The sequence below is a fragment of the Anolis sagrei genome, chromosome 5 (assembly GCF_037176765.1).
Source record: "Anolis sagrei isolate rAnoSag1 chromosome 5, rAnoSag1.mat, whole genome shotgun sequence".
NCBI lineage: Eukaryota > Metazoa > Chordata > Lepidosauria > Squamata > Dactyloidae > Anolis > Anolis sagrei.
The window spans coordinates 178,974,683-179,002,257 of record NC_090025.1 but is presented as its reverse complement, the minus strand read 5'-3'; the positions used below and the strand labels follow the sequence as shown (position 1 = coordinate 179,002,257).

Sequence of the window (27,575 nt, the reverse complement as noted above, 5' to 3'; positions counted from 1 at the left end):
TGTTACATTTGCCTCCACAGACTGGGGATCCTGCACTTCCTTACTTTATGTACATATTTTATTTAGTGCCTCAACTTTCTCTTGGCACAACATCTAAGATGGCTCACCAGCATCATCAACAAGGTGCAATTAAAATTATTAATGCAAACATTAAGATAAACAAATAATCAATCTAAAACAAGTTAAAAAATAGATTTTAAAAATAGAAACACAACAAACACGTGCCCATCATAAGTTCCACTGATCACTCAGGGATTTCACAACTACTTATACACAGAGTTTTCCAGGTGTTACTGATGGCTAACTTCTATAAGCCCCAGCTGCTATGGATAGGTCTGCAGTTGTTGCCCATCAGTCTTATGTGAGCCAACTAGGTCCATCTCTGTGACTTCTATTTTGCCCTAAAATGGCCTTGAATACACTATAGTGATCATGGGGAGACATTTTCACTATGGCAGGACTGGACCTTTATAGGGTCAGGAGACGTCTTTTTAAGAAATAGGAAATTGTTTTCTAAAGGTTTATTTATCTTGGGCCTTAAAAACTGAAGAACTAACAACATCTATAAGATGCCCCACATACAACAATGAAATGCACCACACCATCTTGAGGTAACTGGGGCATCTGAGGTGAAAAAAACAAACATTTTAATTGGATTGCAATAGAGAAGGAGAAACCCTCCAAGGCCTACTGGTGGTGTATGTGGCCCTTGTTGCTCCCACAGTTACCCATCCCATTGTAGACCGAGGGAGGACAACTAGTACCTCCAGATGTTTTTTTGTATAGGTCTCTCAAGTTAATTGTGTGTGTGGAATGATTTGCTTCTACTGCTGATTTTATTTGAGTGTTTAGTTTGTAAATCAAACTACTCCCCACTGCAGGCTTACTTTCAGGTGAAAAATAGGAAGTGGCAACAGTATGAACACCTAAAGATGGCAGATCTTGTCTGATCTTGGAAACTAAAGATTGTTGGTCCTAGTTAGTATTTGGATGGGAGAGTATCAACAAATACCAGTTGCTGTAGGGTGTGTTTTAGAGGAAGAAACTGGTAAAACCATCTCTGAGTATTCCCTGTCTAAGAAAGTACCGTGAAATTTGTAAGTGGACATGCAACCTGAAATGCTGACAGGGTTTAAACTACAAAAATCAATCTGTTTTGGGGCCAGCCTTTATAAGGTAAGTTTACTTTGTGAGTCTACTGCTCGGCCCAACCAGAACTAAGGAAGAGCGGGTGCAATGCCAGCCCCATTCACAGCTGAGGGAGTGGCCTTATTCCTTTCCTTTCCTTTCTTCTTTCTTTCTCTTCCATTTCCTTCCCTCCCCACATTCTGTACCACCACTAATAAAGCAATGGCCAGAAAAACAAGTATTTGTGGTGTCCATGTTCTTCCCACAGAAAATTGTATATGCTGCACATTCTAAAAGTTTTTAAGAACAGTGAAAAATTATAGGCTCACCTCTCTGGTTGAACCATCCCTAAAATCGAAAAGCTAACAATGAATATTTATAATAAATATCATTAGAAAATTTATTCCATTTAGTCATAAAAGATAATAGCACTTTTAATATTTATACGAAGTTTGATACCTAGTAGGTGTGTCCAGATGTTGCCAGTCTCTGTATGTATTCTGAATATGCTTTTGAAGCAAGCCCGGAAAGAGGGCATGGGTGGCCGATGCCCATGTAACAGGTAGTCATTATCCTTTAGCCAATCAGGCAAGACGTCAAAGGGAATAACACGCCACCGACCCTCCCATACCTAAAAAGGAGGAATAAGGAGATATATTAAATCTTCAATCTCTACCATTCCAAGATTTCCATGGTATAATTCTAGAAGATAAAAAGAGGTGTTCCAAAGAATGGTTTAGCCACCACACAAATATACACAACCCACAGCAATTATGTTATTTAAATTTTATTTAGCCTTATCTGAAGCTATTTTTGTAGGGACAAACATGGGAGGGGAGGATGAGTGAGAGTAGGAAAAAAACAAGCAGTTCTTTAACGTGGCTGATTTTCATCTTCTTTTACAGTAAAGAATCTCTGGAATGACTGTGAAGCAAGCTTTTGAATGCTGAAGAAACCAATTTAATCCAAGAGCACAAAACCAATTAGTGATGCAATCAGTCATGACCAGGCATCTTTCAAGCACATCAGTTATAAGGAAAGCCTAGTACTATGTTAGTCAAGACTCTGCCTTGACAAACCCTCTATGATTACTAAATTGCTGTGGAAAGTCCAACACAAATGGAGATGATGCAATGGAACTTCTCAATTCACTTCTTTAAGGAGTAGCTCAAGAGTACAAAGGAATGGGCATGCTAAGAAGTCCCTGACTGAAGCAAGAGTCTTCATGTATGCTGGAGATTCAGATGTATATCCTGAGTTCTCCTATGTACTTCCAGAGCAGAGTGATCATGCTTTTGCTTGGTCAGAACATATTTCAGAGTTGTTTTTTTATGTACTCCACAGAGGCAAGAACAAACATCACAGCAAGAACACAGTTGTCAAAATGCATTATATCACCAGAATAGGTCAAAAGAGCACAAATACAAGAGCTTATCCACATACAAATACACAGGCTTAAAGCTTATAAGATAAACTTTGTGGTTTTTCTAGAAACACAAGATCCACCTGTATTTGAAAACCTGTGGATCAAAAAATTATTATTTATTTATTTCGGACATTTGTATCCCGTCCTATCTCGACCTCCGCAGAGGAACTCAGGGCGGCTAACAACCGGCACACCATGGTGCCCACAACCAAAAGCATAAATATACAATTTAAATAAAAACAATATAAAAACAGCATAAAAATATTCAACAATCGCCAATTTGAGTCATCATCCCAAAAGTTGTCCATCTTGGAATAAATATTAGTAGGCCTAATGCAGTTGAAAAGTCTGAAAGTTTAAATGTCGCTTTAATTGTGACTTTAGTTTATATCCTGTTTGCTTCTCTTGACTTTTCTTTTGTATTCAAGGAAAGGATTGTCTCATACAATGCTCCAGCAGTAGTCTGACAGCATTGACGGAGTCCATTTACCTTGATACTTTTTTTCCATAGTGCTTTATTTACACACGTGCGAGGCATAACTACAGTAAAAAGAACAATGTAAAACAATGTTTAATGATACTGCCTCAGTCTTCAACTGACTGACCCTCACCGTTCAAAAGTCTGGCCTTATATAGGGCTTTCTGGCTTTTGCACACGGCACTAATACTGCGTCATCAAACTTTCTAGAGTATTCTAGAATCTTCCATAGTGTAAGTTGCAACATGCATTTTTTTCAACCATATGTGATCACGTGATTGCTTATATCATAAAAACTAGAGCCAATATACATTTTTAAATGTCATTTTCGTTTTCAGCACCCCAAAATCATAAAAGAACAGCTATTTTCAGGCCCGCAACTTTCTAGAATCTTCCATAGTGTAAGTCGCAACATGCATTTTTTCAACCTTACGTGATCACGTGATTGCTTATATAATAAAAACTAGAGCCAATATACATTTTTAAATGTCATTTTCGTTTTCAGCACCCCAAAATCATAAAAGAACAACTATTTTCAGGCCCGCAACTTTTTCTCCGTTGAACAGTGTTATCAGATCCAGATAGCACTCTTATGCAAGTAGAGGAGTTTGTGAATCATCAGCAAGAGCCACCCGAATGCCTATTACAAATCCTCTTGCTAAACTTCAAAACATTACTAATTTTTCTGTTAAACTTTCACCCATTTCAAGAACAGGCAAAAATAAAAAGTAGCTCAAACCATCACTTTTCTAAACTGGGGCTTATCATAAACTGTACTGGATATCCTGGGTTGCCAGGGTCACCCTTCTAATGATGGGTGGACAACATTTAAGCAAAAACAGAGTTTACTCTAGTTCTAATGTTGAAGTTAGCACCAGCAGCTAGACTTGAGTATGAACTATTCCCCTTTAAGTCAGCTAAGGAAAGTCAAGACCAGTAATATTTACACAGATCACAAAGGATTTATCCAGGGTGGAATTTCATTAGAACTTGCTTTTCCCCCACTTGGAAAGTGGATACAATGAGGCTACTACGCAAAGGAGATAAATGGTAATCCGAAAACAAAGATTTGCAAGGCCTGAAAGACAGAGTGTGGAAAAAAAGATGACCTTGTAAATTAAAATTCTTTGACCCAGAAACACTAGAAGCTGAGAGTATTATTCTGCTTGGACTTCTACAGATGTTTCCAAAAAGAGACCCAACAATTGTACCATGATGTTTAATCCCACATTTCAACATGTAATCCCTATCGTGCTAAACTTTCTAATTCATCCAATTATGGGAGGCCCACAGTCTTCCCCCAACACACATAGAGTGACAGAATCACTCAAGACAAGAAAATGCCTTGGCGGCCACCCAGTATGGCTTGGCTCTTTTGTTGCCAAAAGTGCATGGGCTGCTAGTCACAGGCCCACCAGCTGCTTCATGTTCACCAGTGCACAGTGGATTCTGCTTGCAACCTCTTACCTTAAATACAAACTCTTCCATTCTTTCCATGGCATGGTGTGCTTGGAGAAGTGGCAGTCTTGCCATAAAGCCCTCATCTTCCTGTGTTGGACTGTTGCCTTCATCCTTATTAGAATGCTGAAACAAAATAAGTAAAGATGGCTAAGCAAAAACATGTTTAAGTGACTCAACACACAGTGGAAGTATTGAATGTGAAGCAAAAGAAGCATAAATATATATACACACAGAGAATCCACAAAAGACAGATTCTCTGGCCAGATGAAGAAATCTGTGACTGATGAGGCATAATAGGGCATAGCTTCCTCTCAATGCATGTAGCAAAGTTTTCCAATGAAGACAAAGCCCTGGAAATTATAGGGTTAGTTTTAAAATGAAAGCAAAAGAAAGGCACACAGCATGAACATATTTTATTATCTCATATGTTTGCTTATTTAAGAAGAAATCCTAACAAAATACAATTTGCATTCACCTTTCCTTGGGAAATGCAGTTAAACTAAAATAATGTTCAGGAAAAATCAAAGATATGCTAAACATATTTGCTTTTTAATTAATCTTTGCTTTGCAGATACTGTATAAAGTGCCTAGTTCAAATTGTACATATTACACATTGGCCTATCTAGTCTAATACTGTCTAGCATACTTTAAACCAGACAGAGGTCGTTCTTCATCAAGCCAGTTGGAAACGATGAAATAAAAATGCCAAGCATTTGACCTGGAACTTTCCGCATGCAAAATTTATGTAGTCACAAAAATTATGTTGTTGAGTAACATCAATATTTCCATCTTATGATGACCAAAACACAACCCTAAGAAAACCCTGAGGAGTTTTCTTTGCAAAATTTGTTAGATGAAGTTGCCTTTTGACTTCCTTTGAGACTGAGATCATGTGATTTGCCAAACGTCACTCAGTGGGTTTCCACAGCCTAACAGGGATTCTAATTCTGGGTTGCTGTGAGTTTTCCGAGCTGTGTGGTCATTTTCCAGAAGCATTCTCTCCTGACATTTCACCCCCATCTATGGCAGGCATACTCAAAGGTTGTGAGGTCATACTGCCCGGAAAATTCACAGTAACCCAGTGATTCTGGCTAGGAAAGCCTTTGACACTTCTAATTCTCATCACCAGTCATAGTTAAATGCTCAAGCCACATTAACTTTTGAAGTTCAATTCGTACTTAACATTTCAGCCTCCTATTCATAAGGAGCAAGTGCATCAATGCCAACACTTATCCTTCTTAATTACTGCTGGCTCATATCTAGTTTGCAAAAAAGAAAGAAGTTGAATATGTGCACGCCTGTACTGCCACAAACTCCTCTCACATCCATTCTTCTCACAATTCTTTATTCAAATAGAACTAATTACTAATTTTAAAAGATACAAATAACTATGATAAACCCAATTTTCCCAGTTTCCAACAAACCTCACAATCTCTGAGGATGCCTGCCACAGATGCCGGCAAAATGTCAGGAGAGAATGCCCCTGGAACATGGTCATACAGCCCAAAAAACTTACAGCAACCCAATGATTTTAGAGCCTTCAACAATACACACCAATCCAATTATGATATTATGTTCATGATAATTACTAATTAGACAAACATATAAATGTTTAATCATCAAAATATTTTAAGTAGTAAACTCAAAGGGAACACATTATCATTATAGCTTATCATATTTAGAGAACTATTATCTTGGATATATTTAATCAGAGAAACCTAACTTGGCTTTTAACATACGATCTGACATGTTGCTCCTGCCTTTTGTTTATTAAAGACCACACTACAAGGGGGAAAACAGATATAACTTTGTTTCATTAGCCATATGGCTATGAGGTCATAAATAGATATATCCTATATGTCCTGTTTTTTTAGCAAAAAAAAGCTGCCATTTCTAGAAAGAAAGAAAAACAATGGCAATGAAACACAGCCTACTTTCATAGAGCTAGAAATGTTCCAAAGCTATAACAGAGAATCCATTATCTTGCAGCAGCAATGTGACTCTGGAAGCTGTTCATCTAATTGATCACAAGGATATTTTGAGTGACTGCCAAATGACTATATGGGCTTGTTCTAACTCTAAGGGACTCTGCAGCCTCATCACAATAGAGGTGAAGTGGGTAACATGTCCCTTTGCAAACATACATCTGCATGCAGTTAATTACAATTCTCAACTCAAACACAAAAGAGAGCAGCCCTTCCCACTTTTTGCTAGATCCTCTTTTAAGTTTTATAATTTCTTAAGTATCAAAAGGTTAAACAATGAATTTTCTCATAGTTTTCGGGAAGAAAATTAACTAATGGCTTTGAGCAGAAGGATAGCAATACTTTGCAGCGATGATGTAAAGACTAGGAATTGGAACTCTTACAGTTGGCATTTTTCAGACCAATCAAGGTGCTTTCTTTTGGAGAGGTGAGAGCTACCACCTGTATTCTAGATCCTTGCCCTTCCTGGCTAATCAAACTGGCCAGATGCAGTCTGGTGAAAGTGGTGGTGGTCAACGCCTCCTTGGAACAAGGCAAAATTCCAACTTATTTAAAGGAGGCAGTTGTGAGGCCTATATTTAAAAAGTCATCCCTGAACCCCTCCAATAATGGACAATTATCAGCCAGCGTCCAACCTTCCATTTTTGAGCAAGGTTTTGGAGTGTGTGGTGGCCTCCCAACTCCAAGAATATCTGGATGAAATTGATTTAAATCTGGTTTCAGGCTTGGCTATGGAATAGAAACAGCTTTGGTTACCTTGGTGGATTACCTACAAAGAGAGCTAGACAGGGAAAATCTGTCCCTATAGGTTGTCCTGGACCTCTCGGCAACTTTCGATACCATCAACCATGGTATCCTTCTGGGCCATCTTGCTGGGATAGGACAGAAGAAACTGTTTCACAGTAGCTCCATTCCTTCCTGGAGGGCTATACCCAAAAGGCCACTGTCCTGTGGGGTTCCTCGGAGTTTTGTTTTGTCCCCCACGCTATTTAACATATATATGAAACCACTGGGAGAGGTCATCCAGAGTTTTTGAGTACAGTGCTACCTATATGCAGATGACACCTAACTCTACTACTCTTTCCAACCTAAAGCCAAGGAAGCTGTCCTGACTCTAAACCAGTGTCTGTCACAGTAATGGACTGAGTGAGAGCAAGCAAAATGAAACTTAATCCAGACAAGACAGAGGTGCTCCTGGTCAGTCAGAAGGCAAAACAGGGAATAGGGATCCAGTCTGTGCTGAATAGGGTTACAATCCCCCTTAAGACATAGGCCTGCAGTTTAAGTGTTTTCTTATGTGCCAACTGCTCCTGTTCCTTGAGAGGTCGGTTCTGGCCACTGTGGTACATTCCTTAGTTAAATCCTGTCTGAATTACTGTAATGCACTTTACGTAGGGCTGCCTTTGAATAGTGCTTGGAAACTTCAGCTGGTCCAAAGAGTTGCAGTCTAGTTGCTAACTGGGGTTAGCAACAGGGAGAAAACAACCTCCTTGTTGTAGCAGCTACGGTGGCTGCCAGTTTGTTTCCAGGCACAATTCAAAGTGCTGGTTATGACCTTTAAAGTCCTAGATGGCTCAGGTTCAAGCTATTTGGCTGACAGCATCTCCTTGTACAAATCTGCCCTGGCCCTGAGATCTTCAGGAGAGGTCCTTCTTTCAGTCCCACCTTCACCTCAAGCTCAGTTGGTAGGAACAAGAGAGCAGGGCTTCTCGGCAGCTGCCCCTCGGCTCTGGGACTCCCTGCCCAGGGAAGCCAGAATGGCCCCCTCCCTGCTGCCCTTCTGGTGGCAGGCTAAAATCTTCTTATTCAGGCAGGCTTTTAAAGGAGAAGTTTAAAAAATCAAGTCAGGGGTGCTGTGGTTTTCAGCTTTGAATATGTTTTTATGAATATTAACTGTGAATGTTGAAATGCCATTTACTGTATATTTAATTCTGTTTTAATGTTTGTATATTTTAGATTTTAAATTGTATTGAAATGCTTTTTATGTAAGCCATTTTGAGTCTCCTTTTAGAGAAGAAAAGCGGGGTATGAATAAACATCATAATCATCTTTTTAAATGGAGACACTTAAAAACAATATTTCCATTTTCACTAGTTATAACTACTAAACATTAACATTTTAGTACAGAATTCATTTTCCTTACCTACTAAAGACTTGGAATCCAAGAAAATGAGGAAAAACAAAATTTAGGAAAGGAGTGAATAGGGATTGAGCTAAGATGGTCATTAAAATCAGAGAACTGGCTTGATGGAGAAGTGCCCATGCCCATTATGGAATAAGAAGCAAGTCATTTGAAAGCAAAAATAAAAGCAAGTGATTGAAGAAAGGATAGCCAATCAATTATAGGTTTTGAGAAAGAACTATGGGGCTTTTTTTAAGTCAAAAGAGAACAAACTTGGTCAGTCAGATTTGGACATAAGAAACCATGTTATAATCTTAATTTCAAAGATTTTTCCCTTTGTGCATTCATGACATGTCACTACAGATAGTTTGTTCAAGTTCAACAGCAATGCAATAGGAGGCTGTGTATCTACTTTATGTAGAAAATGAGAGCGAGAGAGGCATTCTGACACTGGGTTGGCTGAAGAATTGCACCTGCCCCAGAAAGCGTTCAAAAAGTCTTCCCCCACCTCTTTTGTCCATATGCTAATTCCAAAAGCAGCTGTGCATGAGACTGACAGGCAGCCTAGCATTTGACTTGCTAACTAAAACTATTCTGTGTGCAAATGAAAGACAGTTGCAAGGGGGAGGGGAGGGGGAGGAAATCAGAATTATGAAATATGCTGAAAGGAAAGATACGTAAAGGATACAAACTGTTTTTGACAGGCCAACAGTTGTTGAAATGTCTTTGCTAGTTCCCCTTCCTATTTGTGGACAAATGGGGAAAGTGTGATCTGGGAGTAGGCATGCTTAATGTAGTTGGCTTTAAAATATTGCTACAGAGGGGGGAAAGAAATCTGATTTTTAATCCCAACTCATACTCACTGAATTAGTGGAACATATATGTGTGTGTGGATTTACTGATTCAGTGGCTTTACTATAGTTGCAGGATAGCAACTTGATTTAGGTTAACGTGGCTACTGGTGTTTATCCTAAGACCACATATGCATCTCAGTGAGGAAGAGTTTATAGAACAGTCTTTCCCCAGCCTGATGCCTGCCATATGCAGGATGCTCATTCCCAAACAAGCTGCCTGAATGATGTGAGTTGAATTCTGATGCCTGAAAAGTACAAAGTTGAGAAAGGCTCATCTATAAATTCAATAGAAGGACAGATTTTGCAACATAGGCTGGGATTTCCAGAGCAGTGCTAAAGCATCTCTTAGATAACCAGCTCCATATGTCAACATTTGCAGTTTTGAATTTTTTTGATTTGAATATTAACAGATTTGTTCTCACTAAGGCACTCTAGGTTCTCCAGTGTAATTCTATGGTTGATTTTCTCAGGTCATGCTGGAGGACCTAGAGATTTCTAGAGAACACCTAGGAATCTCCAGGTCCTCCAGTGCAATTCTATGGTCAGCTTCAGCAGAAGTCAACCGCAGAGTCATGGTGAAAAACCTAGAAATTTCTAGAGAGGTGTTCTCTTAAGTTAAAAAAAAATACCAATTTCTTTATTCAAGTTTTTCACATCAATGGGATTCCTGTATCACTGACCCCAGTGAAAATGGAGAGTTGTCTGTAGTGAGGTGTAATTGGGTTTCAACAAGTTAAAAACAAGAAATAACCAATTATGCAGATTTCTAGGTAAAGTGAATAACTGTGTAAGAGTGATATGCAATAACAAAATGATTACTCAAAGCATCAACCTGCTGTGTATGGGGATATGCTCAAGAGGACAAAATGGAGAGATTGTCCTCTCCTGGGCTGAACCGCACAAACTATTGCTTATTCATGATAGTAAGCTCCCACAATCCTACAAGAGTAGGAGATGACACCAAGGATATAACCCAAACCTCCTACTTGTGAGTGACAGCATTGTGCAGCAATGCACTAAATTAGCGGGACCACCAGTACCAAACTCACAGCATTGGCCAATAGTATGCCAATTGTTCCCAACTATAAGGCCTCAGGAAGTTCGATTTAAATGAAGATTCAACTTCAGAAAGGCAGATTGGACTAAATTCGCAGACATGTTTGATGACATGATCATATTGGTTGCCCCAATCTGGTAGGAATACAAGAACTTTATCAACCTGCCCTTAAAGGTGAGGTTCTGTTCACCCAAATTAGGGCTGAGCAATTGCATCAGGTTCACTCCAAGTGAGTTGCACAAACCTCCTTTTCCAAACTCGGAAGCAACATGTCATATCTCAGTTTTTATCATTTGCCAACCATTGGGGAGATGGAGAAAAGTGTAAAGCAAACGGGTCATCATTTTTGGATGCTGTACAGCATTTGAGAATGAAAACTGATGGCTGGAGATTTGGGTTGCTATTTTTGTTGCTATTTTCTGCTTATTTAAAAAAATACCTAGATAGTTCTTCAGTCACTATTTAGACCAGTGATTCTCAACCAGTGTGTCCCCTGGTGTTTTGGCCTACAACTCCCAAAAATCCCAGCAAGTTTAGGATTTCTGGAAGTTGAGGGCCAAAACATCTGGGGACCCACAGGTTGAGAAACACTAATTTAGAATGAAGAGTGAGTTAACTTATTTTTCTTATCTAGCAGATTTTCTTTTGTAGAAAGGGGAAAGAACTGCATGAACCTGTTATTCACATTAATACAAAAAAATGAGGGAGAGAAAGTGCCAACTGTAGTACAGGCCTACTACATTTCAGATCAGGGACTGGAAATATGTACCTCTTCAGATATGGTTTGCATAAAACTCACACCATCCCTTTCCATTGGCTATGCTAACTATGGCTGATAGGAGCCACTCTCACATAAATTTTAAGAGCAAAACTGGGGTGGAAATGTTCTTCTCTATTAGTACACTAAAACAACTAAAAATCTCCAGGTTCTTCCTTACACAGAATTCAAAGTATCAGTGGGGGGAGGCTATCTGCTCTCCTGTCTTCTTTCTCTAACCTATAACTTACACATACTACGGTATCTCTCACTTTGCAAACAGGCTCATTGATAGACTCTTTTTGAAAGGTCAAACAGCTGAATTCAGAAGTCACTGAAGGCCTGGTTGCTTAACAAATGTTCCAGCTGGGCTTTTGCCATGAAGAAGAGTCAAGTGCTGTGCTTCATTATTCTCTGCATAGTGCCAAATGCTACAGAGCAACAGATCCAAAATTTCACAGATACGCTCCTAGGCCACACACTGCAAATGAACGGAGAACCACAGATGCAGGCATTTTAGACAAAAGCCATCTTCAATTAGGAGTTGAAGGGTCTGGTAGCTAGAAAAAATGTGACGAAAACAGCCTTTTGTCCCCTATCTGTCACTGGAGGATTATAGTTTTTAAAAAAGGAGACTCAAGTGCAGGTTTTCAAGGCTGTACATAAAAAGCCCATTCATCAGGTGATAAAAGTCAAATGCATTTGATTGTGTCAGTTTAACAAAGTCACAGTAAGAGGCATTTCTTTAGGAGGTATCAGTGACTGGAGAACAGCAGGGGGAACAAAGACACTTCAGCCATTCAAACTGCAAAGGCCAGAGCAAGATAAATGCCGTGAAGGAGGCCAGACAGTCCGGCACAGGACAGAAAGCAATGACTGACAAGAAAATTAATATTCACTAGAAGTGCCAAAGAAATTAAAATGAAGAAGTAACCCAATCACCGCTGGTGTGCCTGAAATTAGTCTAATTTCAAATCTTTACTCTATACTCTTTCCATACTTAACACAAAAATCTACACTGTGGACTGCTAAGCATTCAGCTTAGAAGAGAATATAATGAAATGCTACATTTTTCCCACCCCATCCCTAAACAGAAATATACATTCTTTACCTTACAATAACTTGAGAAAAATCCTCATAGATTTTAGCCTGAAAGCCTTACTGTTTTAAAACATAACTTAATCAGGCTGAATACTACAGTTTTGAAAATAAACACTGAAATTTCACCTTACAATGCAAGCAATGCCAAGAACAAGTGCATAGTACAACATCTTATGACAACAATATGAATAATTGATATTTATTTTTTCAATATATTTTGTACAATGCCTGAATATTAAATGGGAAAATTGTGTCTAGTCTGCAAACTAACAGAAAAGTTACGATAAAAAGAGCTTTTCATTTCCTATGTTTACAACACAACCCTTCAACAGGAAACAAACAATAGTGTCACAAAATTAGAAATGCTCATTAAACATTCATGTTATGGGTGTCTATGAAATGTATCTGAAGTCTTGAAGTATTGCTTTACCTTTGAAAATCTATTTTCTATAAACATACAAAAATATTTCATATATTTTGAGTCTACTTGATTGCTTTTTAAACTTTATATCCAGCCTGATTGCACTACCAAATGCAGTGAGCAAGCAATCAAAATACATTTTTAATACAGAATTATTTTGGGCTGATCATTTTTTTTCTTATAGCAACTACACAAGCAGATAAACATTTTGCACTAGTAGTGTTCATATTCTGAACACAAACCAATGTAGCTAGCAACATATATTTTCAAATAACTAAGGTATACAAGTTGTAAATAGTTGTAACGTCAGAGGAAAAAACTACTCTTTTTGTTGTTGTTAAGCTTATTATTACAGAAACGGCTTGCCCACGCTGATTTTTTTAAAACTTTTTTTTAAAAAAAATTAAGTGGGACTGGCTAAGTGGGTAAGGGAAATGATTTAACGACTCTGTATCAAGAAAGATGCACTTAATAAGTCTCTAACTTCCATTTTGGAGGCATGGTACTAGAACACTGGTGTCTTCCCAACTCCAGGCAATGAAGAATAATGGATTATTTTTTTCACTGTCTCGACAAGGTGGATTCTGTAGATCCATTTTAGTCAGATCTCAGGGCTGGACAGATACAATGCTGGTCACCTATGCAGATGACCAAAGCAAGGAACTGGATAGGGAATGTGTGTTCCTATTGGTTCTACTGGACCTTTTCAGTAGCTTTCACTACATCAATCATGATATCCTTCTGAGTTGCCTCTCTGAAGGAACTTGCAGGTACTGTTCTTCACTGCTTCCATTCTTTCCTGGATCAAGCTCTCAGAAGATTGTGCTAGCTAGAGGATTCTGGGTCAGTGGAGTCCCCCCAAGTTCAGTCTTGTTCCCCCCATGCTATTGAACATCAACATGAAACCTTTGGAAGAGGTAGTCCAGAGTTCTGGAGTAAAGTGTCATTATTATACTGATGACTCCCAGCTCTTTTCCATCCAATTCAATGTGAAGTGGCTCCATTTTCAACATGACATCCTTTCAAATATTTAAACAAGACAATCATATCCCCTCTCAACCTTCGTTTCTCCAAGCTAAACATACCCAGCTCCCAAATTCGTTCCTCATAGGGCATGGTTTCCAGACCTTTCATCATTTTGGTCAATCTCCTCTGGACATATTCTAGCTTGTCAATATCTTTCTTAAATTGCGGTGCCTAGAACTGGACACAGCATTCCAGCTGAGGTCTGACCAAAGCTGAATTGAGGGGTATTATAAAAAGAGCAGTGTGTACAGTCATGTTCCTGGAACCATAGCTCTACAAACTAATTCATAATATATGTATGCATGGCTTTACAAAAAGATTCATGGTAATGTGGGTGTGAAGTTTTAATGTATTTTAATATTTTAATGTTTAATGGTTTTAAGGACACAAATGGCTAAACTGGTTTTTAATGTTTATATTTACATGTTAATGCATTTACATTGTACTAATTTGAATCATTTTATATTTATTGTTAGCTGCCTTGAGTCTCTATATCGGAAAGAAGGTGGGATAAAAATAAATACATACAAAATAAATAAATACACAAATAGCCACTGCAGATATCCATACTACTACTATGTCTTACACAAGCTCAAAAGTTTCCCCTCTGTTGCAATCGACAAAAGCATTCCCATAAATAAGGGGGTCTCCAAGTAGTTTTGGGGAACAGTGTGCACTCATCAATTTGGGGGAATACCAACAGGTTGTGGATTAGCTTATATTTATTTCGAACATTTATATCCTGTCCTTCTCAACCCCCAAAGGGGGACTCCGGGCGACTTACTGAAGGGGAGATACAGACCAAAGGTGGGGTTTTTTTCCTTGTTCTTGGAGTGGGAACACTTACAAGCCTCTGTGTTAAAATGGGTTGCCCTGTTCAAAATCACTTCAGAATTGGAGGACGTTTTTAAATTTGTCAGATACATTTGTAGGTTGCGTGTTCAAATTTTGACAAGCATCTGGTAGATGCTGAAGTTTATCCAAGTGTGGTGCAGCATTGTGGAAATGGAATAAGTATCTCACTGATTTAGAAGGCTATGAATGTAATCCCGCACCCACTTAATTGAGATTAAGTCTCACTGAATTTAACTGGATTTATTTCCAAGTACACATATACAAGGTGTGAATTTCTAGAAAACAAATGTGAGCAATCAACTTTTTCTTTTACTGCATTTCCTCTTCCAAAATTTAGCTCAGAAACAATTCCTCTTCTTGTGTGGAGACTTCTACTGATATACTGTAATTATGTTCCTGATAATTTTCTGAGATAAAAACAAGATCTCATATTTCACCCTTCCATCCAAATGAAATGAGAGCTGAGCTGCCATCAGCCACAAACACCACTGGAGGCAAAGGTGAGAGATTATAAGTGTTGCAATTGAACAACATCTAAAAGGTTGCACATTCTCCTATCCCTATTTCAAATGTCCAGTGACAAGGATCCATATGGACATCTTTCTTTCATAGGAATCCATACCGTCATAACTATCAACTCATCTCAATCAAAGGGATGGTGTGGTTCACTATAATGCAGCATAAGAATGATTTACCTTTTCATTTTGAGAAGATGTAGTTGGCTCCACTAAGAGAGACCCCTGCTCGCTTGACTGATCACTGGCATGATTTTCCTGCTCAGCAGGATCTGGTATATGTCCCTTCCTGAGCCGCAGGACTGGCTCCAGAAAGTTAGCATCCCCGAGATCTGTTGATTCGTTCATGAGACCAGGGATCTTTGTTGAAATGTCGTTATCTTCTCCAGTAAGAGTTGATGACAAACAACTAGCTCTGAAAAAAGTAAACAGAACTGATATTAATAAACAGTCCAACACATGCAACATGGCAGTATATTCAAGATATGGAAGCCATAACCAATTGGAAACAACATTTTGGTTAGAATGAAGCATTTTCTGGGGAGTTTTGGCATTACTCCTGGATAAAGTGAGTAATGAACACTGGATAATCAAAGCAACACTGAATTATTAGACATTCCACTATGCACAGCACTCTCCACTTTGTCTCCTATTATCAGTCTAACATAATGTGGTTTACTGACTACTTGAATTTTCTATGATTAGCAAGGGCATGTTTTGTGAGCAGGATGTGCTAGCCAATATGAGTAATTAAAAGTAACGGAGAAAGGTCTCCCACTCCACATCTAAAAAAATACTCTAAATGGTAAGAAGCTATTGTAAGTAGAAGACTTCTACTGTAAGTAGAAGAAAGTAATACCAGACTCTAAAAACAAAAGTTGTGCCTTTACAGAAATGTGTTTTAAGGCAAGACAGTTAACTACTTTTTAAAAAACCTCAACCTTACTTCTGCAAATAGGGTGGCTCTAGAAATCCTCAAAACCAGAATTTATGGATCACCATGCTCCTGACATATTAAAAAACAAAAACTTCCCAGTCTTTTAGCTTTATTGAGCACCATATCCAATGTGTTCAGCAATCATTACAGATTATGATACTTTCAATCTAGAGTAGTTTTAAAATGAGAGTACATGTGTTCTCTTAGCAGCTGGAAAGGGGAAAAGAAAACACTTTACTAACAGACAGACATCAGCAATACCTATTCTCCTGCAGAGGGAATCAATGTTCCCAACAGTTGCTTTTTTGTCATCTGTAAATTGTCAATGCATACTGCACATTGTAGGCAGGCTTTCAACAGCATGTTGCCTAGGTACACAATGAAGCATTCAGCGAGAACTAAAAGGAAGACAAGGACTACCATTTTCACTAGCAAAAAGAACGTATGTAAACATGGTTCCCAAGAGCTCTTTCAATGCAGCATGGGCAGTAAACCAGCTTCTAATGTCTGAGGTTTCTTTTAAGAGATAGGTTATTTAATCAAATGCAGGGATATTTGACTAAAGAGAAAAAGAAGAAACAGAATCTACTCAACTGACTAGACCTGCAGTCTTTGCCCAAAATGGGAAAAACTTGGGTGCTTAAAATGGCTTTGAGGAATTACATATGGCCCACAATTTCTCCACATTATTTTCAAAGATTCAGAATAGGCAAGGTCACCTGTATGGTTGCCAATAGATGGCTTCTATATAATACAGCTATCTCTCAGGATTTTCTAGCAGTACTGACATTTCAAGTGCATTTTAGCAAGATAACTGCAGTCTTCTGAAGGCTCTCGGCTCTTCTAGCAATCAAAAGAGCTTATGTCTATCAGAAGAATACAGTCATATCACACTTCCTGTTCAAAGATATGCTTACTCTTCCTTCCCTGTCACTCAGAATTATACTTTATCCATAATTCTCTTTTGCTCTCTTGGTCTCAGCTCTCCATTAATTATATATCCAATTGATTTTTGTAAATTGTGTCGATGGGAAATTGGAATTTTTACCCTGACAATGTTACTTGTTCATTACTTAAATCTAGAGAAAACTACAGATTCATTTAACAATTTAAAATTGTGAATGTTCATCTTAGAACATCTTTCTTTCGCCAGTAAACAATGGAACAACACCTGTGCAACTCAGCTAACAACTTGATATTTGAGTACCTAAAGGTACTCAAGGGACCCTAAAGGGAGCCTGCGGTGGCACAGTGGATTAAACCCTTTAGTAAAATTAAACCCCATTTAATTTCACATTTTAGTGAAATTAAACTCCATTGTTTGTCCCATCCGAACCTCCCACCAGATACACTACCCTATTCACCCCAGGCTTTTAAAATTCTATCCTTTGTAATTGTCCCTGCCCACTCGGCCCAATTTTTTTGTTATTTTATGTTATATCCTGTGTTTATTTTGTATTGTATTCTTTTCCTATATTTTATTGTATTTTGTTTGATATATTATTGTATGTTTGTATTCTTTTGCCTTGTTCTAATTGATGGGTTTGGCCTCATGTTAGCCTCTCCCAAGTCCCCTTGGGGAGATGGTGGTGGGGTATAAATGAAATTTTATTATTATTGTTATTATTAAACCACTTAGCTTCTGGACTTGCTGACCAAAAGGTTGGCAGTTCAAATCCAGGGAGCGGGGTGAGCTCTCGCTCTTAGTCCCAGCTTCTGGCAACATAGCAGTTCGGAAACATGCAAATGTGAGTAGATCAATAGGTCTCTGATGGGAAGGTAATGGTGCTCCATGTAGTCAAGCCAGCCACATGATCTTGGAGGTGTCTACGGACAATGCCAACTCTTCGACTTAGAAATGGAGATGAGCACCAATTCCCAGAGTCGGACGCAACAACACTTAATGTCAGGGGAAAGCCTTTACCTTACCTAAAGGTACTAGATCTGATCTTGGAAACTAAGCAGGGACAACTCTGAGTAATATTTGAATGGGAGGCTATCACAAATATTGATTTTGTAGGCTATATTTCAAAGTATAGTTGAGTTTTCCTTGACTAAAAAGACCCTACGAAATCCTTGGTTTGCCATAAGTCAATAGGCAAACTGAAGACTTGCACAGATGTCACCACAAAACACCAGTTTGTGCCAGCTATATAAATCATGCCATAGTATACTCGTATAATGCTGACCAATAATGTGTGGGGTGCCCAATCGTTTAGCTGTACAAGTACATGAGGACACTGTTTCATGGAAATGTGTTTTCAGATGGCACAACTTTTTAAAGTTGTGGAATCATGCACCATAGCCTTCCCTTCCAGAATTTTGCAGAACTATTCCCTTAATCTGTCACAATTACGAAATAGTTCTGTAATCCTAGTGAACATATAAAACCCAACTAACTCAGTACTCTAAAATTACCTTGTCGAGCATAGCAAGTTCTAACTAATCAGATCTTTAACTAACTAAAACAGAAATATGTAATGATGCACAGCAGCTGAGAACAGGAGGGAGAATATTTGTCCCCTGTAAACCAGATCTATTTGCTGTAGCTTCTTGCGTGCTATTTTAGCTATAGCTTGAGTTTTCCCTAGGTTGCAAATTTAGGATTGAACAGCATATGACATAAAAATGCAATGGCCAAAATTTACACAACATAATAATTTCTATAAACTATTTCTCAGATGGCAGTGAATGACTAAACTAAAGGCACAAGGACAAGGGTTAGTGTCCACCAGGGCAGAATGAGTAATGAAATAATCATTTTATTATAGTGATAAGATTCAAAAAACATTTTCATGAACAACTGAGGCATAATTATTACCTGAACTTTAGCCCCCACTGCCTACACATCAAGATAAGCATCACTGGGTGCATTAAAACACACACACTTTAATCATGACAAATAAGCACAAATAGCTGTGAGCAGAAAAATTCTTCAAGCATTTCAAGTTTTCTCAATTTAAAGAAACAAAGGCCTTATAACTGATATTAGGCAAGCAATTAAAAGGAGAGATCTGAATAAAGAAAACGTAAATATACTGGTAAATTATCTTGGTTTTTAAAAAAAACCTATAGGATCACATTTTCCCTCTAGTGAACATTTAAATATCAAGAGTAACCTTGAAATCCACACAGTCAAACAAATGATTACTTACATACACATAAACAATGATTTCTACAAGTCCTGAGACCTAGATCTGAAATAGCAATTTTGCTTAAAAATAATTAATAAAACTCAAGGCAAAGAAAAAAGTAGTCTCAACAATCACATGGCTCAACAATCAGTTCGTTCAAAAGGTACAGTAGCAAAGTCTTATAAAAATCCATTGGGGCATCAAACCACATAAAAATGATTTACAAGCTAGTATATTTCACAAACTCTGTGGTCATTATTATTTAAGTGAAAGTTGCACTAAGAATTCAAACCTATCCACATTTACTGGAAGTGAATTCTACTGATTTTAAGAAAATGTACTTTATGTAATGTTAAGAAATTGAACCACACCTGAAATATTAAACACCAATGAAAAGTGAGAAGGGGAAAATAAACAAGCAAACAGCATGCTTGTTTATTTTCTTTTAGGAAGTGTTTGCCTATTATATGCTAGACATTGCCTAGTAAGGAAATTTTTTAGAGTAACTTACCACAACGATTGTGTCAAATGAAACGCCACTTCTGGAAAAAAAACTGAGCCTGGCATTCACTATGTGGGAGAGATTACTACTGGTCATCAGATAAAAGGCAAAGCCCCACCTACCTAACCACAGAAAAATTCTATTGGTGCTGAAGCTGTCTTTTCCCCATGACATACTGTGCAACATTCCTATGTATTATGCCTGTTAAGAATCAGAGTCGTCAACACAGAACTACACCTCCAAACCAAGACTCTGTAACCCACATATGCAATTATATTTGATTTATCGTATTAGTTTACTAGGTAGTTCAGCACACTGTCATTAAGGATGGTACTATTGCAAAGCTAGTCATTCAAATGGATTTAGTCAGTCTGAGGGTGCTATTATTCTAAACTACATGCTTGTACAACTAAATGTATAGCAACCATTTCTGCAATTATGCAGGTAAAAATTGTGGCAATCCCTTCACCCTGTTTGGAAATACAGGTGGCATCTGCCCAACATGGTAAACCAAATGAAATGAGTAGTTCTATGTCTGGTCATGAGATGAGTGTAAACATATGTCTAATCAACTCATATTTAAGTGATTATGCGCAATTTTTAATATGCAAGTCTAATTTGAGCAAGCTAGGGAATATTTTAACTCAAGCAGAGAGAGATGAGATTGTAAGAGTTAAAATATAATCACAGAAATAGTTGAAGTCATCTTTATTTCTTTTTGTGAATCTTGGTTTTAGTTCTACCTTTACGTTGTTTTGTTTATACTGGTTATATGGTAGGTTTCTTTTTTATTTTGTGTATCTCTTAGCATTTATAACTCGGTTTTGTTACATGTTGTATTCAAATGTTATTCTATTTCAATTTAAACTAAAAATAATTTGAAAGGTAAAAGAAAACTACCATTTTCTAGATTTGTCAAGACCTTTTACTATTTGAGCCCTCCCTAAGGTCAGGCTTCCTATATGAGTCCAAATACTATAAAATTAGTCATCACTACGAATCTATATAGTTGCCCAATTCAGAACTTTATTATTTATTTAATTAATGCATTTATGAAATAATCATCCATAATCTTCTTTAGAAGCCACCGGATATGGGAAAGGATCGTGATTTAAAAGTACCTAGTCTTTAAGTCTACTTGGGAGTAAGCTTTGAGTTTAAAGGGACTTATTTCTGAAGAGGCAGGCAAAGGATAGCACTGTTAGTCACTGTAACTGGTTTCTCATTTCAGCTGATCTGTTGCTTGTTGCCAAGTCACTACAATGGTAAAATCTTAACCTGACTGTGAACAAATCTAAGATATCTTTAATTCAAACATTTTTAAAAGTCAAGCAAAACAAACATGGAAATCTTCACATATGATAGAAATCTCAGAGAATACAAAATAAATAAACATTAAATAGACTGGACAGCCCATAAGTCACAATGTGCAAAGGATGCTATGTTGTGATCAATCGGCCGGACATTTCATGAAAATGAGCTGACATATGCGAAGTTTTATTCCACAACCAAGATTATCCTTATATCTTACATAATGCATCAGGAAATGTTTCTTTAACATTAGTGGCAACACAGAAGTTTTGGGCAAATTATTTTCTAGTTGTTTATGCAACAAAAAATTAACCAGATTTCCTTCTAAGCTTTGACCTAATGAGACTTTAATACTACTAGGAGGCTGTTCAATATACTGCTACAGCACCTTCTTCCCCTGTTTACACATGCTCATATTCCTGTCAAACAAGGCCACTAAGCAAACAGGAGGTTCAGGAATTAACACTTTATTTAACACCAGTACTGTGAAACTAGACCACATGAACCCTTAGTCACATTACTTTATTCGCTTTTCAACTCAACTAAGGGTCCAACTACACTGCTATATGAAATCCGGATTATCTGCTTTGAACTGGATTATACTAGTCTACACTACCATAGAATACAGTTCAAAGCAGATAATCTGGATTTTATATGGCAGTACATCGTTTGACTCAACATTATATTATTTAAACTGAAATGCAATCAAAAGACACATGACGAAACCCTTCCCTTCTTTGAACGGCAATACTGTACTAATTAAACAGTATCAGTGGTGATGTAAGCACTATCCTTTGAACCCAAGATTACATACTATGCAGGTTGGAGACAGTTTTTAAACACATTTAGTTCACTGCATTTTTTTTAATTTCTCAACCTTTTTGAATTTATAGCCCTCTTACAAACTTACTACCCTCTTGCTGTGCAGGTATTACTGTACATGGCCAGCAGCCACTAGTTTTTATTTGGCCATAGAATAGGGAAAATAAATTTACTATGCCACTGTATTAGAAGTCAAATGTAACAACCCTCCTGATACATACAGGTTGTAAAAAAAATAGTGAACACTGCATTTTTAAATCGAGCCTAGCAGTGAGGGTAGACAGAAAGGTGATATGCATTAAGATGTTGACATTATTCTTTCTGGACCAAACAAACCAAAAACAAAAGTAAAACTGAGACTTCGCTGTAGGCCTCAAGCAAAACTGCATGGAATGTCCTGTTATCAAGAAGACCAGATACATTTTAACTTCCAGTTGAAATTAGAACTCATTTGCACTACTGGCACAACAGGGATCAGTCGCTTAGTTCTTCTGGCAACAAAAGACTCACGGGACGTAAAAATTGTGCAGATAATTTGGAAAACAAGGAATACTAATGATATTGTTTGCTATCAATACAACTTACTACAGCTTCACAAGTGTAAAAGAAATGCCAATTTTCTGTCATTATTATCTACATACACCAACCTAAACTCCTTGAAGAAACAAGTCATATTCAGCACAATCATATACATATACACTACAGTAAAACTGGGTAAATATGCAATATACTATGGACTGTGAGCATGCTCTCTAGACAAGGACATATACATTTGGTCACTGAAAAATGCGTGGAGAAAACAAAGAGTGCACTTCTATGTCAAATAACCTGTGAATTTAATTTTCAAGCATCTCACAATTTGGGAACTGAGCATATATCCAGAGACACCCAGTATCACGGAGGAAATCTGCCCGTCTGCGCCAGGAAGTGGTTAGTAGATTTCTAGGTTCTAATAAAAAAAAGTTTCAAATTCTTCTGGTTTGCCCACACTATTATAAAATGTCACAGCAAAATTATTCTTTATTGTTACAACCAAGAGTGACTAACTTATAACTGATCAAAGTTATTACTGACCAGCTAAGTTAATTTAGTCCTTATGACATTTATAGCTGCTAACTTTAAGCACTTTTGAGGCTTTACTCTGACCACATGTGGATACCAAAAATTCCACATGGATGTACACATGATATGAGTACAGTCCATTTGACATTGTAAGAAAAAGATCACTATAATATCTATTTTAAAAAAGAGACATGTTGAGGCATCACTAGATACATGGGATTTCTAAGAGAAGTGTTGTATTTCTCTTGAGGAATATAGGCTAGCAATTCACATTTATAAATACTATCCCTACATATAGATCATCTATCACCATATGTAAACAAAGTATTTTTTGTCAAAGATAGTGAGGAAAACTGGAAGCTGAGATCCCAGAACTCAGCCTTCAAAACCAAGTTCTACTCAATTCAATAAGCCTTACTCTAAAGTAAGTGCACAAAGATTACAGTTAGACGACTACTAGACATTTTATTTTTCCCAAAAGTTAACAATGGCAACAATCTTTTAAAATATTAGTTTTTTCCTTGAAAAGCAACACCAGCTATAAATGTTTGTTTGTTTGTTTATTTATTTACTGTATTTGTATACCACCTTTCTCAGCTAATCGGAGACTCAAGGCGGTTTCCAAGAAACAAGTACATATAAAACATAATATAAATTAAGACATTAAACTGTATAAAACACCACAAGAGCAATAAAAACATCATTAGCGTCTCCTTGTTATCAAGCTTTGTCCAGTTGCATTGTCAAGTCATTCGATTTCCTGTATTAGCTACTCTGCATTTGTTCGAACAGCCATGTTTTTACTTGCCTATGAAACGTTAAGAGTGAGGGAGCAAATCTGATCTCCTTAGGCAGGGTGTTCCATAGCCGAGGGGCCACGACTGAGAAGGCCCTGTCTCTCGTCCCCGCCAAACGTACTTGTGACAAAGGCGGGACCGAGAGCAGGGCCTCTCCAGACGATCTTAAAGTTCTTGATGGTTCATAAGGGGAGATACGTTCAGAAAGGTAAACTGGGTAAATTGGACAAGAACCGTTTAGGGCTTTATAGGCCAAAGCCAGCACTTTGAATTGGGCCCGGTAGCAAACCAGCAGCCAGTGGAGCTGGCACAACAGGAGGGTTGTTTGCTCCCTGAGCGATGCTCCAGCTAGCAACCTGGCTGCTGTTCCTTGTACTAGCTGAAGCTTCCGGACCGTCTTCAAAGGCAACCCTACGTAGAGCGTGTTGCAGTAGTTTATAGGGGATGTAACCAGAGCGTGGACTACCATGGCCAAGTATGTTCTAAGTTGGGGCAGGAATGATACAGTCTCCAGAGATTGCTTGGACTGATGCTCCCAGCATTCCCCACCATCAGTTACACTGGCTAGGCTGCTGGGAATAGTGCTCCAACATCATCTGAAGGGATGGATGACTCCTATTCCTGTTTTAAAGCAAAGGTAAACATTCACAACTAAGGTAAAGAAAAAATACCCATAAGACTTTATGATGCATGTTGTATTCTATTTACGCAGAAGCTATCCACACTGTTCAATGGCATTAACTTCTTGGTAAGGGCATATAAAATTACAAGCTTGGTTACTCAGAAGGTAAAGAACATGTGAAGGCAGTTATTTTAGAGTTGGCTTACAGATCCAGTCCACAAAAGGTTCATACTGTTTATTAGAGTTTAAGACTCTCTGCACATTGCACTTGTCCGGAAATCCAAAATACCACCTGCCACACCCAGCACTTTTTAACCTGTACCCATCACTGGCCCTGGTTTTTATTGCGCAATTGATGTATTGTTTTGTTATTGCTTATGTTTTAATTTGCTTTAAATTGTATTGTTACTGTTTTGCTGTTGTTGTGTTGAGGCCTTGGCCTTTGTAAGCCGCACTGAGTCCTGCGGGAGATGCTAGCGGGGTACAAATAAAGTTTAATAATAATAACATTGTAAGCATTGAATTTTACCCTGTTAACGGGCTGAGAAAGGCGGTATACAAATACAGTAAGTAAGTAAATAAATAAAAATACAGCAAATTATCCTATGAACCTTTGGCAGGCTCTGCTCTGGTGCTCTATAAGTTAAATTAAGCCAACAACTTTCTTTTACTACCTTCAGTGAAATACCCACATAGAATCATAGAATCATAGAGCTGGAAGAAACCTCATGGGCCATCCAGTCAAACCCCCTGCCAAGAAGCAGGTATATTGCATTCAAATCACCCCTGACAGATGGCCATCCAGCCTCTGTTTAAAAGCTTCCAAAGAAGGAGCCTCCACCACACTCCGGGGCAGAGAGTTCCACTGCTGAACGGCTCTTACAGTCAGGAAGTTCTTCCTCATGTTCAGACGGAATCTCCTCTCTTGTAGTTTGAAGCCATTGTTCCGCGTCCTAGTCTCCAGGGAAGCAGAAAACAAGCTTGCTTCCTCCTCCCTGTGGCTTCCTCTCACATATTTTATACATGGCTATCATATCCCCTCTCAGCCTTCTCTTCTTCATGCTAAACATGCCCAGCTCCTTAAGCCGCTCCTCATAGGGCTTGTTCTCCAGACCTTTTATCATTTTAGTCGCTTTCCTCTGGACACATTCCAGCTTGTCAATATCTCACTTGAATTGTGGTGCCCAGAATTGGACACAATATTTCAGGTGTGGAACTTTCCTTGTAACTCTTGAGCATTTTAAAAGCACATCACCCAGAGCAGAGGTTCTCAAGCTGTGGGTCCCCAGATGTTTTGGCCTTCAACTCCCAGAAATCCTAACAGTCACTCTCATTTCAACAGCGTAATAACAATGAGTTGGAACCACTGCCCTATACAGACAGGTTCCCCCTTCCTTTTCATGTCCACATTTGACAGAACCCCAAATACGTTTACATTGGTAATACTCTTGTTTCTCTTTCCAAGTTGCTCATAACTAGGGTTGCTAGGTGGAAAAAAAACCAGCCCTCTTAATAGCTATGTAGAAGAGGGAATTTCAGCAGGTGTTTAGTGTTATGTATGTATCATTTGCTGAAAATCCCTGTTGCTGTTGTGAGTCTTTGAGTCATTTCCAACTTATGATGTACCTACCATAGGTGTGTGTGTGTGTGTTCGGACTTGTCCAGAGAGAACTTGCTTTCTCCTTCCTCCGAGAATAAAAAAGTGTGACTTGTCCAAAGTCACCCAGTGGCTTTCCTAGACAAGCGAGGATCCAAATCACAAATATCTTCACCAGTGGTTCTCAACCTGTGGGTCCCCAGATGTTTTGGCCTTCAACTCCCAGAAATCCTAAACTGGCTGGGATTTCTGGGAGTTGTAGGCCAAAACACCTGGGGACCCACAGGTTGAGAACCACTGACCCAGAGGTTCCCAATCTTTGGTCCCTCCAGGTGTTTGGGACTTCAACTCCCAGAAGCTCCTAACCTTTTAAGAATTCTGGGAGCTGAGGTCCAATCCAAAACACTTGGAAGGGCCCAAATGTAGGAACCACTGACTGGGAAACTTCCCCAAGGTCAGCAGCAACAACTGACGAGGAGGGAGGCGAAGGAAGAAGGAGCCATGGCTCCTGGCTGCGGCCTAGGCCTGTGTCCCTCGCCTGGGCCCACCGCTGACTCCCCAGACCCACCTTACCACGGGCTTCAGCTGGGAGACTGCTCTGACGGGGCTCGGAGGGAGGGAGGCAGGGCGGGAGGGAGTCCCCACGGTGCCGCCGGCGCCTCCGGGAAGCCCGCCCCCTCCTCCTCCGCCGCCTCCTTCTCTCCTCGGTGCAGGCCGCCGCCCCTCCCCTTCGCCCTCACGGCGTCATCATCGCAAGAGGCACCGCCAGCCAATCGGAAGACGCGTTGAGAGGGGGCGGCGCGTGCGCCAGTCACGCCGTCGAGACGTGGCCGCCGCAAATAAGGGGAGGGGGGGAGAAAGAGAGTGAGAGCGAAGGTTTGCCCCGGTGCATTCTGGGAGGTGTGGTTCTTTTCCGGAGAGGGGCTTTGAGCACGTGACATCGCGAGCGCGCTGAGTGGGAAAATAGGGCGCCGTTGGTTACGCGAATTGCGTAACAGGCTACGCCGCCTGCGGAAGGAGCGACCGTTGGAAATGGAACGCCTCCAATGGAGGGGGAGGGGTGGATCCAACGGTCGCTTCTCCAGATTGGCTCTTTCAAAATACAGTTAAAAAAAAAACCACTGAAAGGGAGGGGCAGTATCCATGACATGGCTACCAGTATTAAAAAAAAAACTCTAAAATTACAACAGCAAAACAGCAGAGAGGAAAAAACCAGGCACATCTTAACACCTCTCAACAAAAGATTCCCCCAGGTTCAGCCAGGCCTTCAAATGCTAATGAAGGTGGTCAGCTGAAACATGTCACTTAGAATCATAGACTCAAAGAGTTGGAAGAGACCTCATGGGCCATCCAGTCCAACCCCCTGCCAAGAAGCAGGAATGTTGCATTCAAATCACCCCTGACAGATGGCCATCCAGCCCCTGTTTAAAAGCTTCCAAAGAAGGAGCCTCCACCACACTCCGAGGCAGAGAGTTCCACTGCTGAACAGCTCTCAGAGTCAGGAAGTTCTTCCTCGTGTTCAGATGGAATCTCCTCTCTTGTAGTTTGAAGCCATTGTTCCGCGTCCTAGTCTCCAGGGAAGCAGAAAACAAGCTTGCTCCCTCC

The 27,575-nt window shown here is 39.1% G+C and overlaps 1 protein-coding gene across 2 annotated transcripts in view; it reads right to left on the bottom strand.

Moving 5' to 3' along the window:
• ADIPOR2 (adiponectin receptor 2) overlaps positions 1-26,694 on the bottom strand; it is a 33,739-nt gene extending 7,045 nt beyond the window's left edge. Inside the window, exons 1-4 of one of the 2 annotated variants that reach the window (XM_060776712.2) lie at positions 26,539-26,694; positions 15,367-15,601; positions 4,500-4,616; positions 1,588-1,759 (exon numbers count right to left, since the gene is read on the bottom strand). In XM_060776712.2, coding sequence (XP_060632695.1) covers positions 1,588-1,759; positions 4,500-4,616; positions 15,367-15,534 — 457 coding nt within the window. In that variant the 5' untranslated portion in view covers positions 15,535-15,601; positions 26,539-26,694. The remainder of the gene's footprint in view (positions 1-1,587; positions 1,760-4,499; positions 4,617-15,366; positions 15,602-26,538) is intronic. The other variant, XM_060776711.2, reaches the window with a different exon arrangement.
• Positions 26,695-27,575: the final 881 nt, after the last annotated feature.